Source organism: Podarcis erhardii, assembly GCF_964252035.2.
Source record: "Podarcis erhardii genome assembly, chromosome: 1".
In the NCBI taxonomy this organism is placed as follows: Eukaryota; Metazoa; Chordata; class Lepidosauria; order Squamata; family Lacertidae; genus Podarcis; species Podarcis erhardii.
In genome coordinates, this window is record NC_138497.1 from 77,423,526 (window position 1) to 77,441,993 (window position 18,468).

At 40.9% G+C, this 18,468-nt stretch overlaps 1 protein-coding gene across 1 annotated transcript in view; it reads left to right on the forward strand.

The window, feature by feature from the left end:
- Window positions 1-7,197: 7,197 nt before the first annotated feature.
- MUC6 (mucin 6, oligomeric mucus/gel-forming) overlaps window positions 7,198-18,468 on the forward strand; it is a gene marked incomplete at its 3' end in the record, with an annotated part of 34,692 nt that continues 23,421 nt past the window's right edge. Inside the window, exons 1-9 of the mRNA XM_081843128.1 lie at window positions 7,198-7,321; window positions 8,369-8,404; window positions 12,164-12,202; window positions 13,107-13,136; window positions 13,396-13,449; window positions 13,863-14,103; window positions 15,007-15,133; window positions 16,471-16,558; window positions 17,242-17,351. Of these exons, the coding sequence (XP_081699254.1) occupies window positions 7,273-7,321; window positions 8,369-8,404; window positions 12,164-12,202; window positions 13,107-13,136; window positions 13,396-13,449; window positions 13,863-14,103; window positions 15,007-15,133; window positions 16,471-16,558; window positions 17,242-17,351 (774 nt within the window). The 5' untranslated portion in view covers window positions 7,198-7,272. The remainder of the gene's footprint in view (window positions 7,322-8,368; window positions 8,405-12,163; window positions 12,203-13,106; window positions 13,137-13,395; window positions 13,450-13,862; window positions 14,104-15,006; window positions 15,134-16,470; window positions 16,559-17,241; window positions 17,352-18,468) is intronic.

Genomic DNA, 18,468 nt, shown 5'->3' on the forward strand with positions numbered 1-18,468 from the left:
TCCCCCCACACACACACACACCGGATAACCCTGATGCTCCCTAGGTCCCCGGCTGGGGACTGGGGAGGGATAACGCCCAATGCCTGAGCCAAGGTCTACCCACATTTGAAATTTAATAAAGTTGAGGCCAATTTAATCCCGTTGTCTTGAGTCGTTATTCCACAATGCGGGGGGGGGGCGCTCGGGATCTGGGGGACTCCGCCTGTCCACGCAAACATGGCTTAAGCAATATTACATTCACAACAGATGAACTAGACTAAGCTTCAAAGTCCATAGTGGTTACAGGTTGCACAATATTACACCATTTAGTTGAGCCCTGTATATGTATTTCACTAATGAGATCACAGCCAAATCAACAATTCCAAACATTTTTTCAATACGTTTATTCAGAAAAGCTATGACATATTGCATAACATCCATTGACAGTATCAGCATCTGGACTTTGTAGAGGTTCTGACCTCAAATTTTGATGTTTAAGTCAAAATGACTTAAAATCACTATGGGAACTTTTTTGCCAGGTGTATATAATCTTCCCTCTCTTATCTATGGACAAACAAATGCAGGTCCTGGAAACTCAGTTAACAGTAAACAGTCTCAAGTACACTACAGTCAAGATAATATTGATTGTAAAATCTCAACACTTCTGAGACATTTCTGGGACTCAGGCTTTATAAATAAATGCTGGATTTAACATTTTCTAGATTATATAAAAATCCATGAAGTGAAGCCATTAAATGTATGCTTTTTAGGTGCCAGGTGAAGATTTGTTTTACTTGCCTAGGCCTTTTAGATAATGGAGTTTTATAATATTTGAATTGTCTGCTCCATCTTTTTTGCTGCTGGTGTTAGTATGCAATAGTTTTTGTATTTACTGTAATTTTTATTTTCAATTTTTTGTTTACCGGGGGGGGGGGCAAGTTTCTCCTGAAGAACAGGGTATAAATGTTTGGTTTTTTTAAAAAAAAATCATTCCAGTGGGCTATAAAAGTAGGAAGCATGTTCTTGTCTTTACTTCTTGAGATTGTCATGTAAAACAGCGGACCCCTCTATGGCCGCCTGTAAGGAATCATGTATCTTTGTTGAACTTATGAATCTTCTTTATGTCAAGTCCAACTCCTGTTCAATCTAGGTCAGAATTGTTTAACAACTACCAACTTAAATGATTTTTCAAGGAGGATTAGACCCATTAATGGAAAGTTAGGCTACCTACGGCTACTAGTTATGACGGCTATATGCTGTCTCCAGGATCACAGATAATCTGCCTCTGAATATCAGTGCCTGGGAAACATCAACAGGAGTTGGGGCCATTGCCCTCATGTCTGGTATTTTGTTTTCGTATTAATTGCCAGAGAAGAAAGGGAACATCCCCCTCATAAAAGCTATAATGCTTAAGTGAATAGACAGCTTTTATGTTGTGGTCTGAAAGAGGACCTAGCTATAACTACTGGCCTCCAACCCAAACCCTCACAAAACCTCTGGCCTCAGCCTCTAAACTTCCACCTCCACTACAGCCAACTCATACTAAACATGCTGCCTTTGGAAGTTATATAACCAGATATTGTTTTCACGTTGGTAGAAGAAATGCTATCTGTAGCTTTAAAAACAAACAAAAAACCGAGTAAAAGCATTGTGTTGATATTTAATCACTTGCTTCTTGTTACCAGCTCTTAGCGTTCTGCAAACATCCTTGTCATTTCCTGCCTCAAAAGTGCAAAATCTTAGATGAAGCCACAGTTCAGCCCCTGTTTGCTGCCTATTCTGTCCTCAGGACTTAGCTCCATGCAGAAACTCAGAGAGGATGGGAGCCTCTGAATAAGGCCAAATGCTGGTTTGAGGTAGCTTTGGCAAACTGCTGGGCCTCCTGCTGCATGAGTAGGTGGGTCCTTACCATATAGCATGGCAGAACAGACTTTTTGTTTTGCTTTCTTTAACTTTAAGGAGTGCCAAATTTACTCCTGGTAGCCACCATTTTATTTTTCCCCATGGTGCACTGGACGGACACATTTGGGCCACACCCACCCAAGCTATTTAACACACTTATACAACTTTAATAGTCAAGACTTCCCCCTAAAGAATCCTGGGAAATCTAGTTTGTTAAGGTTGGCATAGTCAGCCCCAGAGCGTCACCCAGCCCACCTCTAATCTTGTTTTCTTGCAGACTAAACTTTTCTTTCCAGGCACGCGGGCGTTGCTGTGGTTGTACGGTGGTTTTTGTCTTCGGAGCCGGGAAGGAATTGTCCCTGCTTTGCAGGTTTCGCCTTCCCCATAGCAATTGTCACAACTTTGGTGACTTAGGCCTTCAGCGGAATCCTTAGTCAAACACCTAAAAGAGGGATGAAGTGGTGACTCACACGCTTCCGGTGGCATGGCAGATGGGCCATAGTGCTGTCCTCAGTGATTTGGGGAGGGACCAGCTGTGTAAACACGCATTTTGTGTTGGTCCCATCTTCCCCTTACTGACCCTGTCATGCCTCAGACCCCCAGCAGGGGGCTGAGAGGGATACATGCCCAGTGCCTATGCCAAAGTTTACCTACATCTGAATTCAATAAAGTTGTGTTCATTTTAATCTCAAATATATGTCTTCATGTCTTCTCCTTTCACCATGAGGCCTGGCTCCTAGGGGAGGAGCTCTGCGTCTGGGTATGCAACTATTTCACATTATTTTCTTTTACAGATAGGTAGCCGTGTTGGTCTGCCATAGTCAAAACAGGTATCTGAAGAAGTGTGCATGCACACGAAAGCTCATACCTAGAACTAACTTAGTTGGTCTTTAAGGTGCTACTGGAAGGAATTTTTTGTTTTGATTATTTTCTTTGAATATTTATCATGTATATACTGTACATATACTTCTGTGTAAGGTTACACTTCTTTCCCCTGCAAAAAAATTGTTTATATACGTGAGTATGCATGTAATAACATGAAAAGAAAGGGGGAAACACAAAAATAAGAAATCACTCCCTCCTACCCCTCTGCAATACATCAAACAACTTATGTATGTCCTATTGATTACTACACATATTTCCCTCAAGGGGCTCAAGGTGGTGTACACAATTCTCTGCCTTCTTGTTTTTCTTCACAACAATCCTGTGAGGTAGGTTAGGTTAAGAGACAGTGACTGGTCCAGTGACCTTCATGGCTGAGTGGGGATTTGAACCCTGGTCTCCATACTGTGTCTGTGCCCTGCTGTGACTACTGTATCCTTTTTTTTTTTTTTTATTAATTTTTTAGAAAAGTTTTTCTTTTACAAAATTAAATAACACATACTTTCCAATATAATACATAAATTCTTTTAGACTTCCCCCAGCTCCCTCCACAATCCTCATGATTTTAAAATTTAATTCACATTTCCTTTATAATTGTATTGCTAGTTAGTAAATCTTTACAGCTCTTTCCCCTCTTACAACACCCTTTCTCCTCACAAAGCCTCTTTAAAACCGACTAGCGTTGTCTGTTCATCACATATATTTTCCAGATAAATCGTAAACTTTCTCCAGTCCTGTATGAACTTGTGATCCTTTTGGTATCTGATTTTTCCTGTCAGTTTGTCTAATTCAGCAAAGTCCATCAATTTCCGTCTCCATTCTTCCAATGTTGGTAAATCTTCTTGTTTCCATTTTTGAGCCATTAAAATTCTTGCCGCAGTCACTGCATATTGAAAAAGTTTATAATCACTTCTATTGATCTCGCTTCCTGTAATTCCTAACAAAACAAAAAGTATCCTAATGTATCCTAATGACATAGTAATCCATAGTAATCCATGCCCCCATCTCTGTGACAACAGAAGCCAATGGCATGAGATGGGAGCAGGGAAGTTCCCAACACCCTGATGTCTTCACACAGTCTGGTCTTGACAAAGTCTTAGAGGATACAGGATGGAGAGGAGGTATCCAATACATTATTTTCCATTTTCTGTAATTGCCTTGTTCATTGTAATGTTCAGATCTGTCTTAAAAGCAATATTTTTCTATTTCAGCTGTTAGGAATTTGAGGAAATCCTGGTGTTTTATTGCTTTACAAGCATAAAACAGATAATTTGCTGACCCGAGGGTTCACAGTCTAAAATAAGAAACATAAAACCTGTCCTTTGTTGGTAGATAATCTTTGGAGAAATGAATGAAATGCAGGAACTGATTATGAGGATGCTTCCTAGTGCTTACAAAAATGTTTCTGAAACTCGCCCCCTCCAAAAAAAATCTTTTGATACCTGCTGCTCTCTGTCCCTGTCAACTTGCTCTTTTGCTCTGTGGATTGCAGCATTTACAAATATCTCTTCACCTAGGCTGTGGGGGAACACAAGGAGTGACTGACACATGTAGTTCCAACCTCAGAGGTCTAACACGTAGGGAATCTGAGATATTGCAGGCATTGAGCCAGCACAGTGAGGCATGAAACCATTGTCCCTAGGAATTAATTTCAAAATAATGTTTCCCATGCAGTGCAGAGTTCTTAAGACAGCCAAAGGAGAAAGAAATCTGTTAAGCTCTTGGTGTAAATTGTTACATGCTCTTATATTCAGGCATCTTATTATCCTCAAATCAGCCAGAGAACTTGAGCTTAAGCAAGATTGGTCCAGTCCTATCCTCTGTATCTAAGATGTTTTGCTTTACAGCACCTTTTAAGATGTTGGAGGATTCAAACCAGGGACTCTGGAAAAAGGTGTTACCAAATAGTACCTTTCCCCTTCCATGTTGTTCCTACACTAGTTGCACACATGCAATTATTACTGGTAGCTCAATGGGCTTCTCTCCCTCTCCTCCCTTCATGTACCCCACACCATACCCAATTCTGCTGTGGAGGGTTAGGGGAAACCCCAAAACAGATTGAGGGAATGTGCAGGTGGGAGGACAGGAAGCGAATGTACCATTGCACAAGGAGAAACACTGCTGAAACAAGATACTTAGTGCTATACAGTGGTACCTCTAGTTATGAACTTAATTTGTTCCAGAGGTCCGTTCTTAACCTGAAACTGTTCTTAACTAGAGGCGTGCTTTCACTAATGGGGCCTCTTGCTGTCACTGTGCCGCCGGCACATGATTTCCGTTCTCATCCTGGGGTAAAGTTCTAAATTTGAGGTAACTCTTCCAGGTTAGTGGAGTTTGTAACCTGAAGCATTTGTAACCTGAGGTACTACTGTATTGGCTACAACTCTCAGTCTTCCTCTTGTGTGTTAACTGAGGAGGCTGGCAACTGTGGACAGAGTATGTTTGCAGAGCCAGTAGCCGTCTTGTATTGTCTTGGAAAAGAAGGCATTTTGGCTCTATGTGCTTTGAGCTACGGAAACCCTGAATTGACACTTGAGAGTTCTGTGTTCTTCTGTGACCTCCCATATATCACTAAAACACACCCTATTTTCAGAAAACAAAATAAAAAACATTCCTTCTCTGCTAGTAAAAAACGGTAACTCAGGAATGAAACAGGTTCTAGCCAAGCCCCCTCTCTGCTGAGGCAGGTGCAAGGTATTTTGCTGCCTGAGTCAAAGGACAAGATGGCATTCCCATCCCACAAAGAGAAGCTAACTGGGCCAGCTGTTAAATTTTGCTTCAAACCTGGTAAGTAGATAGCAGCTTTCACCACAACTGAGGCAGTAGGACAGATCAGGGAGCCTGGGACAGGCATGAGACAACTAAGGGGAATGGCTGGAGGGCTCAGACAAAATATTCAGGGATGTTTCCTCTCAGGCTCTGCCACCTGAAGTGATTGCCTCCTTCTGCCTAATGGTAGAAGTAGGGAGAGTGCATTTTTGTATGTTTGCTTTGTATTGTTTTTTTGCCAAAGGAGAGCATTAAAAATGGGTTCCTTCACTTGCAGTTTGCAGTACATTCTACTAACTCAATACTTTTTCTCATGACTTTTCCCTGCATTTTAATGCATGGGTAGACCACACCATGTTTTACCTATTAATCTGAAGAGATGGCTGGAGAATTGTAGAACCTTATAGGAGCATAGGAAGCTGCCTTCTACCAACTCAGGCCAGTAGCTCAGTATTATCTACACTCAACGGTTCTCGAGAGTTTCAGGCAGGGTTCTCTCCCAGCCTTCCTGGAGATGCCACGGGTTGAACTTGGGACCTTCTGCATGCAAAAAAGAGTTTCTACCTCTGAGCTACAGCTCTTTCCCTCTTCCTCTGGAGAGCACAATCACTACAAAGTTATCTGGCAAAAGCCCACACTGAAACTGGACAGGAGTCATACAAGAACACACCTTCCATTCATTTCCACGGGACCTGGACAGAAGAACTTCATGGTGTCCTAGTACAGTGGAACTGCATTCAAATGGCATTTTTTGACACAACATTCTGAAGCTTGTTCTTTATAATTATGCTTGTCCAGCCCTCCCCCAGGGAACAAATATCATTGCTTAGGGCTGAAAAATGTTCATTCCCAATATGTTTGAAAGGGATAAACACTGGAGGAAAGAAAGATTTTAAAGGAAAATTAGGAACCTGTATCAGTAGGATCTCAAATCATCAGCCTTGCCTTCTATTTTAAACACACACACACACACATACACACACAGAGAGAGAGAGAGAGAGAGTCTCCTTTCATTGCCTGTTCATAATATTAGCACAGCAAGACTGCCCAACTTCAGTCCTCTTGCCTCTTTGGCCAATAGTCTATGTATCATAGAATTGTAGAGTTGGAAGGGACTCAAAGGGTCACCAAGTCCAACCCCCAGAAATGCAGGAACCACAGCTAAAGAATCCCTGAGAGATGGCCATCAAACCTCTGTTTAACAACTTAACTGTTCTTAATGTTTAGTCAGAATCTCCTTTCTTGTCATTTAAATCCATTAGTTTGGGTCCTAACCTCTGGAGCAGCAGAAAACAAGCTTGCTCCATCTTCCATGTGCTACATTCCACCTTTATCAGGGTTATCAGATTTTCTGCACTACAGATCTGCATTTCTTTTGGACTCCACACCACACTTCTACAGCAAATACTGTTAAAAGTGTTTGTGTAAATTGTCGCAAGCCAAGCTATGGAAAAATGATACTCAAGTAGAGGAGGTGTATTTTTCTTTTATATTTCCAGATAGCATTTGCGTGCTTTACTCCTGATAAAGTGAAGATCCTGTTTGGCGGTTACTCCACTTTACCCAGCTGTAGCCATCTCAGAATGTGCATGGGAATAAGGGAGGGCCTTGTAATGCTATATATAAAGCATCCAAGCTTGACAAGGTGAGGCTAGAGTGGCAGCAGCAGCACTGCCCATTGTGAGTAGATAGGGGAGGAGGAGAGTCCAAGGTGGGGGAAAGGACTCTCCACTCAACATCATGTTTTGGGCACTACTGGTTCTCCTCTGCAGCCTCCTGCATAGTTCAGGTAAGTCTAAAATCACATCTAGAATACATAGATAACATGGGACTTCTTTCGATCTTGTCATTTTGGGGGGAAAGGATGTCAAAACATTAGAGGACATACAATATATAGGGATAGGATGCAATAAAGTGGTAGAAGATGCTATAGATAATTTAACCTCACTTCTTTTCTTTGACACTGCTTGTCTGGAATGCCCATCATATATAATTAACCAAATAAGAAGGAAGGAGGAAGGAGGAAGGAGGAAGGAGGAAGGAAGGAAGGAAGGAAGGAAGGAAGGAAGGAAGGAAGGAAGGATCCCAGTGTGATTATAAAGTGGGAATGACTGGTTTGAAACACAAAATATTTAGGCAAAACTGAATGATTTGATCGTTCTCTTCTTGACTTTTGCACTTTGACATTTCTCTTGGGTACTTGTGGAACACTCCCTGCTTTTCATGCAACGGTTCAGCATTCATCCTCTTTATTTGACATATAGAACCTTCAATGGAATACACTTTCATATCTGGAAACTGCAATAAATACCAACCTCCAATGGTCCCAGAAGCAAGAGATCTTACATATTCCTTCAGCAATCTTGCATACTTGTACATGAAATTCTTCTAGGATGGAGCCCAACTATTATACCCAACAACAATACATTCTTTTGTATATTTCACTTGAAAAATGCTTCCATGAAAGAAGATAAATACTTCAACGCTTTTTGTTTCAAAAAATAAATTTGTTCTGTGAATCCTTCTAGGGATGTAAGATATGTCTTTCCGCATCTATCCAAAGATCCATGCAGTTCAGCATTCCAAGCTAGATTCTAGAAGCTCACAAATAGAGCATGAAGTTGACACCATTTGTCCTCAGAATCTGGTAATGATAGGTATTTTGCCTCTGAAGAAGGTGGTTCTATTTACCTATCACAGGTTAATAGCTAATACAGTAATACTCCATGAAGATGGCTATAAACACTTTGCTATCAATTGTGGTTTCAAAATACCTGTTTTATATTCTACTTTCATAGTTTTTGTTTCATAAAATTTATTTTTCTTTATTACTCAGATCAGAATCATATGGATCATTCAGACAGGTTATCAGGTAAGTCTGTGAAAGATGTAGTGTTCTTCCTACTTACTAAATGTATATGGTTCGTATCTAAAACTCTGTTGTAACTCATTTTGGTTCTCTTCTCTTTCTTGTTATTTGCTCTTTTTCTTTTTCACCTGTAATTATTTGCTGTTACAACTGGTCCCAGTACTGCCAAAAACATTCCAAGCACATAGTTTTAAGTCTTTCTTTCTAAAAACAATACAGACGTGTTCTAAACAGTTCTAAATTTATTTCTTTTATATTTTCTAATGTACCTAATGACCCATTTGACACTAACCACATAGAAGAACATATTCCTGAAAGATGGATTTGTAGAACAACCCCCAGAAAGAACAATTAAAAACTTCACTTAAACTTCACAGATCAATTTATAAACCTCCTTAGCAGTACAGACCTCTAAAAGTGTACTCAGAAGTCAGTCCCATTGAGTTCAGTGAGACTAACTGCCAGGAAAATGTGCATAGGCTTGCTGCTTAAGGCAATCAGCACATCCAATATAAGGGTCTTCAAATGATATGTTTAGTGTCATGTGTATTTTGGCCCAAAGATGTCCTTCCAACCTGTTTTAAAACCTCCAATGAAGGAAAGTCCACCACCTTCCAAGGTAGTCCATTCCACCATTGGACAGCTCTTACCATCTGGAAGGTCTTCCTAATGTTTAGTCTGAATCTTCTTTCTTGTAAATTGGTTCAGGTCCTACACAGGACACACAGAAAATTATACATCTGTAAATAATTACATATGAAAAATTCTGAGAGGAACAAATATTATACCTAGTGTTAAGCGTTGTTCTTTTTTTGCTATTTGGATTCCACGGGCAATAGTGGATACTGTTCTATGTGGAACTGCGGCTGTGGTCTGGTCCTGTGATTTGGAGCTGAAGGCTTACATTGCCTTGTATCCAATGCAGCATTAAGTAAGCATTCTGTCGGTGCAAGGACTTATGCTTGCACAATGGGACTTTCCTGTCCTGTGTGCATGCCATGTACTCACCCCAAATCTGCTCCAGAGGCACTTCCAGCACCTCTTAGGTGGGTGCCATTGCCATTACAAGATAACATGGTAGGTGTTCATGGTGAGTTCCGGCACCTCTTTTTCTAGAAAAATAGCAGTGTCCAGAGTATGGGGGAGGGGCAAAACACAGTAAATGAGTGTGTGTTAAAGAGAAGAGTAGATGAGTCCTGGAGTGCAAATGTAAATATTTGTGCTAATAGGACAGTTACTTAGCACTGCAATGGATACAAATAATAGTGTAATGGTATTGGACTAAACCATGGTCTCTTCCAACTCTAAGGTTCTATGATTCTAGCCTATCTACAGGAGTGAACACATAAGCATATATGAAAAACAGGCCTTGCATTCAGCCTGTCTTTGAAATCAAGGTGCAACTTAAATTACACAAGAAAGGATACTAAGAAGAAAGAGGGCTTCATTAATCTACTGTTCTCACAGGACTAACTTTGCTCCTTACTTGGACATACTTGAATACAACCCAAAGTTTCTGAATAGGAAATAAGCCAACACTTCAGACCTGCTGTGGACAGCTATAATTTTAGATTGCTTAAAATGCAATGTACAGTGTCAATACTGGGCTTTGCATTTGGGGCACTCTAAGATGGTGCCCATGCATAGTGGATAAGTGTTTGGCTCACTTCCTCTGCAAAAAAATGTCACTGCCTGCCAAGTAAACATGTCCAGAGGGAGAGCAACAGTAATTGCGTCATCTGGGACCATGCCCTGTTGCTGGCTGCTGCTGCTGCTGCCTGTTGTTCACGTGCTGCCCCTGGACATGTTTATCTTTCCTGGCGGCATAAATAGATGGGTGGGAGTCGAGCCAAGTAAATATGTCCAGGGAGTCAGTGACTGGCAGCAGCAGCAAAAAGCAGCAGCAGAGCGGGAGAAGCCGATGGTGGGAACCCTGATGGCAATGCTGGATGGAGCCCTCAATGGTGGTGTGAGCAGGACTGGTTATGAGTCCCTCTGTGCCCCAGGGGTGTCAGCATGGGCCTGATCATGCTGGCCTCTGATGCTGGGCCAGAGCTGTAAAGATTTTGTTTCTGAAGTTACAGTAGCATCTTGAAACAATCCATTTCCACAATGGTGTCAATTCGCATCATAATGGGAAGAGCAAAGTAATGTCAGAAACTACCTTTGGCACAATTCCATCTGTTGTCAGGCATCTTCCATGGGTAAAAATTCCTGGAATAAAATGCAAAGTAGTATTATTTTCCTTCCCGTTTAGCCATCAGGAAGTTTTTGATACTTTCTTTCCCCCGCCCCTTCCAGCAAATACCAAAATATGCAGCAAATACCAAAATATATGCAGCAAATACCAAAATATTTGCTGCATATACCAAAATATATCATTCCACACTTGGCTGACTCATATATCATTGACAAAACCACTTATTGTGGGCAAATGTAGAAGGAAATAAGTGAATTCAGTTCTGAGACCAGCTCTTCTAAAATATCAGGATTGTCAGGTCAAATACAGAGCCAAGTTCTCAGTTGGAAGATACTTCAAAGGTCATCTAAATCAACTCCTTCCGATGCAGAAAATCCTCAGTTACAACATAATTAATAGAAGACTATCCAGCTTCTGCTTCAAAACCTCTGATAAAGGGGAGCCCAACATCTTCCAAAACAATCGGCTGTTGAACAGCTCATATTGTCAGAACGTTCTTACTGAAATTTAGTCAAAAGCCCTTTTGCTGCAATTGGAACATGTTGGTTCAGGTCTTGCCCTCTGGTCCCCTGGAGCAACAGAAAACAAATTTGCTCCTTCCTATCTTTGATGGCTCTTCAGATATTTGACAATGGCTATCATATCACCTCTTAATTGCCTCTTCTCCTGGCTAAACATTCCTAATTCAATGAAAAAGACCTGTGGCATAAAATGGAAAACTTTGCCAGATGCATGCAGCTTCTTTTGCCACTGCAATATTATGAAGGGGAAAGTGTCTGTCCATTTAATGTGATTATTAAAGTGAGACAGCTCCATAACAAATATGGAAACCCTACCATTGCACTCACAAGACACTACTTATCATTTTCTCTCTCCTGATAAAAATGATACTACTACCTTATTTTTTATATTAAAAAACAGCCCTATTACTACTACTTAAAAAGTAAAAAGCTACTGCTGCTTATCCTTTGTATCCATTGTATTGGCAGAGGAAGGGTTTTCCAAATGATGGGCCCTTGATGGAGTAAATGTGCTTGCAAAAGATTAGCACTGTATAACTGAACCTAAAAAGCAGAGACATCACCTTGCTGACAAAGGTCCGTATAGTATAAGCTATGGTTTTCCCAGTAGTGATGTATGGAAGTGAGAGCTGGACCATAAAGAAGGCTGATCGCTGAAGAATTGATGCTTTTGAATTATGGTGCTGGAGGAGACTCATGCAAGAAGATCAAACCTATCCATTCTGAAGGAAATCAGCCCTGAGTGCTCACTGGAAGGACAGATCCTGCGGGAGGCAGTGGAAGACAGGAGTGCCTGGCGTGCTCTGGTCCATGGGGTCACGAAGAGTCGGACACGACTAAACGATTAAACAATAACAATCTCGAATAGCTTTAATGCAGACAATATCCACTTGGTCAACTGTTGTTGTTTTTAACCTAAATAATTATTTCATTCATGAGTTTAAAACCAAGATGCATAATCCCAAGAATACTTGTGAAAAGTTGTTCGTTTCAATTAATTGTATATGTATTCTCTATTTAATTTCCTTTTTTATTTCATAGGTGCCTCCTTTCAAAGACAGGAAGTGGCATTAGGAGGAGGTAATAATTTGCACATTTAACATCCATTGTGGACTCTTTCTTATGCGACAGCAGTGGCGGGGCTGCTATTCTGGCTGAGCCCCATTCCATGTGTTCCTGGTGATACTGGAATGGGAGAAATGATGCAAGAGTAGTTTGCAAGACCAGTGGGGAAAGAAAACATGTTGTCAGCACTTCCTGGTCTACTTCTTTCATTGTAACATCACTGCAGCAAAATGGGATGGAACCGCAGGAGAGCAGTCACTGTAATGAGATCCCTCCTATAATGAGGCTCAAGGCCTGCCTTCCCCAGCCAAGTGCCATTTAGATGTTGTTGGACTACAACTCCCATCAACTCCCTCTAAGGCCAGTGGTAAGAGAAGATGGAACTTGTAGTCCAACAATATCTGGAGGGCATCAGGACGTGTCACTGTGGTAGTAGGTTTCTCAAAAGGTCTCTCTCAGGAGAAGAAGATCAGTGCTGAATGGTCAGAGGTCAAGTAATGCTTGAGAAAAGAATGGTATTTAGTATTCCCAATTGTTTAGAATGCTTGTTTCGAGCTTCAAGTCCATGGGACTATTCTTCAGGGTCGAAATGTGCCAGGCAAAGGATGGAAATGTTTTCACTTTGCTGTTATATTTGAAGCCACAAAAAGTAATTCAATTAACAAAGCAGTGTGTGTGTGTGTGTGTGTGTGTGTGTGTGTAGATAAATTCTACCTTTGGAAATATAACATCTAAGAGCATTTTTTTCCTTTCACCTTTCATTGGGGAGGGGAAGTGTATTATCATTATGCCCTGTTTTCTAGTAGTGGAAATTGAAATTCTGTTATAGGGTTCAGTAGTAAATGGTAAGTTATTTTAATACAATCAGTATATATATGTCCAATATTGCTACAACAAATATACCTTTGTTTCACTTTAGGCCAAAGGAGTGCTGAATGGCTTGACCTTGGTAAGTATTTATTTTTCTAGAAGTAGAACCTACAGAGACAGGCTTCCCTGTAGTGGAGAGGGGGGGGAATGATCATTTTTTAATTCCCTTTTCTTTACTTTCCTAATAATGAGATACTCCTGCAGACATTCTAGAAACTAAAATGAGCTACAGGATAGTATGGGGTCATATTTTCATCATGAAAATGCATTTGATTGGAGGATAACTAGAAATGCTAACTTATGTAGACTTGACATATGCACCTTTTCCTATTTTCTAGAAACCTATTCTGAAGAGTTGAGAAGTCTAGATAATGCCCGTCTTCATCATACAGGTATTACTCCCCTTGTTTTAGTGGGAAATCATGATAAAAGGTTCACAGTACTTCAATAGGCAGATATACACAACACAGCATGAATTTTATACTTTAAAAAACTATTACAGTCCTGCACTCAGCAGTCCAAATTCTGCATCAAGGAAAGCTGGATTCTTTAAAAAGCACATGTGACGGGGACTTAATAGGGGCATCTGCTATGAATGGAAACTCTTAGAAAAAATAATTGTTGGTAGACAACACGGTACATGCCCACGCTTATGTATCATGAGCCAGGAGGACAGATTTAAAAGATGAATCCATTCAACTGATTAAAATACTACTAAAGTATATGCACAATGCCATTCAGAATGGCCAACAGCATCATCAGAGCCCAACAGAACCTCACTATAGTTTTGCTTCCTTTCTTTAAGCTGTGGATAAGGGCTCATGCTCCACCTGGGGCACTGGGCACTTCTCAACTTTTGACAACTACTTGTATGACTTTTCTGGGACTTGCAATTACATCTTTGCCACCGTATGCAATGATGTCAACCCGGATTTCAACATCCAGTTCCGTCGTGGGCCAAACAAAAAAATTACCAGAATCATCATCGAGTTGGGACCCAACGTTATCATAATTGAAAATGGCATCATATCAGTCAAGGATGTTGGGTAAGCACGTGATAGTAAAATGCTCATGTGGTGAAAGCTTTGCTCTTTTTTTAAATCAACAACTATAGGTTCAGGTTTCAAGCTGGCCTTTTTCTTGAAGGTGTTTCAAGCTGGCCTTTTTCTTCCTATCTGAAGGTGTTGTTAATACAGTTTTTGACATAATATTCTTTGTGATTGGCATGGTTTTCATTTTTATAGTGTTAATGGAAATTGTTTGGAGACAAACATAAAACTTGCCATGCAAAAGGAGTTTGCTCCAAAACCTAGGGTTTAACCAAACAACAGCAACATATTTTGCACTTTATGAAAACATGATGGCAGAAATGAAGCATTTCTTTCCAATTCTTCAGCTTGTCAAAAGTGAAAGCTGGACTTTGCCAAACTCCCAAGATTCTGTCATAGTAGGAATGGCATTTTACACATGCTCAGAAGTTTCCTCAGATTGTGTGATCCAAGGCTGAGGCCTCTCCTAACTGAAATTGGTTTCTAGTAGATTTTAGAGCTCTTTTGCCTGCATTTTTTAAAATTCCCAAACAGTCCCATGAATATTAATAATAAAAGGCATCCCACTAGTTAAATGCTTATTTTTGCTGGTACTATTTCACCCGCCTTGCGTTCTTAATTGGGGAAAGTGGTCTTTTCCAGACTCAGTCTGATCTTTAACAAATATAGTTTTAAATTTAATGTTAAAAGTGACTAGGAAACTTTTAATTATTAATTTTAATGGAAGTGTATGGTGAGAAATAGACATTGCTAAGCATCTCTAATTTATGGATGATAAAAAAAGTTTGGATGAAAAAGACAGCTTTTGACTTAGAACACAAAGCCTAGAAATTCCTTGGAATTACTAAGTTTCTAAGTCTATGTGTTTCTTCTTTCCTCTTCCCCATACTACTCCAATAGTATCATCAGGCTGCCGTACACCAGAAATGGAATTCAGATTACACCTTTTGGACGCACCATCCGCCTAGTGGCCAAGCTGATGGAGATAGAGCTTGCCGTTTTCTGGAATAATGATGATTATCTCATGGTGGGTAAAGACTTGCTTTCACCTTCTGAGCATATTTTTGGAATGATAAAAATCGTACAGGTTTTACATTATTGTTGCATGGTTGTAATGAAGAAGCCAGCCCCCACCTGCCTTCTTACAACCAGTCCAGAGTGTGTCCCTGGGTATAAGTTGCATCGTCCTTAGTCTAAGTGTTGCCCTTCTGGATCTCAGCAGGGAGAGGGGGGGCAAAACTAGAATTAGCTTGCTGTGCCTGGCATTGGCTACCTACTCTTTATGCTCCCTGCCTCCTGCCCTGGAGGTCACAAAGGGCATCAGCGGCTTCATGGGGTTCTCGACATGGCAAGAGCTGGCTCTTCTCATCCCCCCTGCAAGTAAAGGATATAAGCAGGCATTGCATTACACTGGGCTGCCTGGGTGGCTACAGCCTAGGGATGACAAACTCCGTACCTGATTAGGCCTGACAGGTAGAACACACTGAAGCAGTAGCCACATGGTTAAGTGGTCATCTGTTTTCACCCATAGAAAATATGATTGGGGGAGAACACTTACATTCTTCAGGATGACAAATTCCAGCGAGGGAGGCCTGTTAACCTGTTAACAGCAAGAACAAAAAGGAGTCTTGCTGTGGCACCTTAAAAACTAGCAGATTAATTGTTGGCATAAATCTGTTGGCCTTCAAGGTGTCACAACAAGACTCCTTTTCAAAATAGCAAAGCAAAAAACAAACAAAACCTCATCTAATAGCGGGTAGTCGCACGATTAATAATGCAGCATGGGTCAATCTGACCTGGACAGCAGCCCACGAAGCGGTTCTCAGACATTTTGTTGAGCTTGCTGCTGCACTAATTGTGGTTGGTGTTGACTCAGGTGTGCATTCTCCTGGCAAAAATGGCACAACGCTGCATTTTATCAATCTGTGCTCAGAAAGACGTAAGAAATAAGTAGACTCAGTGTCAGGATGGGCACCCTCACCCCAGTCATCAGACTGATAATCTCATATAGGGAAAGGAGGTTGTAAACCTTCTTCCTCTTCTGATCTGCACATATCAACTTAGGAGGGGGTGATGTGTGTCTATGTATGCAAACCTATGTGTGTCCTCTGTGCACATGCGCAAGTCTTGAGTAGGCACGCTAAGTCTCAAGTAGGCACACAAGACTTTTCCCCACATCACAGCAACATGTGCTACTTTGGGTATCAGGATCACAAGGAGGGCCTTCTCAGCAGATCTTAATGTATGGGCTGGCAGAGAGCGGCTCTCCTCTAAGTACTTGAGACCTGAGTCACTCAGGGCTTTGTATTTCACCAAGGTATAATGCACAGCTATTTTTCTAATTAATTCAGTTTTCTCTTTTAGGTTTTGATTGAGGAAAAATACATGACAAGAACGTGTGGACTGTGTGGGAACTTTGATGGGAAAGAATTAAATGAGTTTATGAGTGAAGGTGAGTTTTTCCAGTGCAGAAATAAATGACAAAAAGGTTTGGATTTCATGACAACTTATTAAGCCAAACATTGTCATCTAATTGCCTAAAGTTCTAGTATAGTTGATAAAATAAAGAAGATAATATGAGGACTACTTGTTCACACATGGCAGTAAGGTCCCATGTTTTTTTATTTCCCATCACTTTTCTGTGGTATTATAAGAAAAGGTAAAAGCATTGGTTATATCCAATTGAGTTTTCAATATAGTGGAGGTTTCCATTAACAGGAGAGGTGAGGAGGCAATCTTTTGCCAAGTCCTTCCCCCTGTGCCATTCTCTGTGCTGTTTGGAGGGTCCTCCAAACTTCTATAGAGTATAGGGGCTGTAGTGGAATGGGGAAATTGGCAAACATTGCCGTCTGCAAAAATGTTCACTGGGTCAACAGCCCTTCCTTGAAGGGAAAAGCATGACTAGAGTCAAGAAGGCATCATTTTACTGCCCTTAAAATCTCCACTCATGTTTTATTTTTCCAGAGACTGATGACAACAACAAGCCACCCGCCTATCTTCATACATGCACAGTTGTTGTTTTTTAATGTAAAATGAGTCAGGTGTATAAATGGACCCCCATTTATATAGTGCATAGGTTGCCTAAGATGGACTCTTCACTAACAAACTCAACTGAATTTATACTTTGATTAACAGACAAACTTCTGGACCCTCAAAAATATGCTGCCTTGCAGAAAATTGATGATCCTGCAGAGATCTGCCCAGTTGAGGAAATGGCAGTTTCTAACGTTCCTCGCAAGAAATATGTATGTACCATATCATTTTTCTGGATCTGCCTACCTTTCAATACTTTTAGACAGAGGCAGTAATTGAGAAAACACTGCCATGATTGAAGATACAGTAGCAGATTGGCTAACTCGGTCTGAAAGAACTGGGTAGAAAGCATGGAATGCTTCCTATCTTTTTGGAGGTTTTTCATAAAAGGGATTTTCAAAAGTGGATAATTTAGGCTTTTCAGCTTTGAGGGAATGGCATTCTCCCCAGTTAGTTCCCTGCTTCTCTCACATTCTAGCTTCAGCACAACACGATGGAGACTGTATTCTCTTGGTAGCAGGGCAGGAGCCCCAGATGAGTGTGGCCAGAGCCCAAAGTGGTTATCGCTATCCACATTATCATATTCTCATATCACTCCCATCCATGCATTCTCTCTCTCTCTCTCTCGGACAATATGCATTGCTGGAGAAGGATCCATTTGTTTTAATATATTATTTTTTGGCAATTCAAATGTCAGGGGCCTGATTTGGATCAGAACTCTGGTGGGAGGATGGTGCAGGGGCTTCAACCATTTGCCCCCTGCTGTGGCCCCTGCGCATTGCAAATAAAAAGGGGATCCATTCATTTCTTTTTTAAAAAAAAAAAATTATTAAGACTTTTCAAAATGCAATAGAAGACCAGAGCATGAAAAAGATCCAAAGTCAAATGCAGATAGGGCTGGAGAAGACTCCTGTCTGGAACCCTGGAGAGTCACAGTCAGGGCAGCAGCCTGAAGGGTTAATGTTAGATAGACAAGGAAGAGTAAAAAGACATAGCTTTGTGTCTCTTACTCTCTCCTTTTAATCCCTACACGGCAACAGATATCACACATAATTCTGCCTATCTACTCTCCCGTTCAAGATTAAATGTTATTCAGCCCTCAGACAACAGGAAGCAAGGTGGGACGTTTTGCCACCATTGAAAGTGACATGGGTGATGGTGGAACAATGCACTGGATCCAGGGACTGCCGCCTGCGGCTTTTGGTTGCCAGTCCATAACTTATATGGTGATAAGGGGGAGGCTACGTTAACAATAGGCACACATTCTTACTCAACGCTTTTGGTAACAACAAGTTGTCAAAGCAATTCAGTCTGCTGGTACAATCGCGC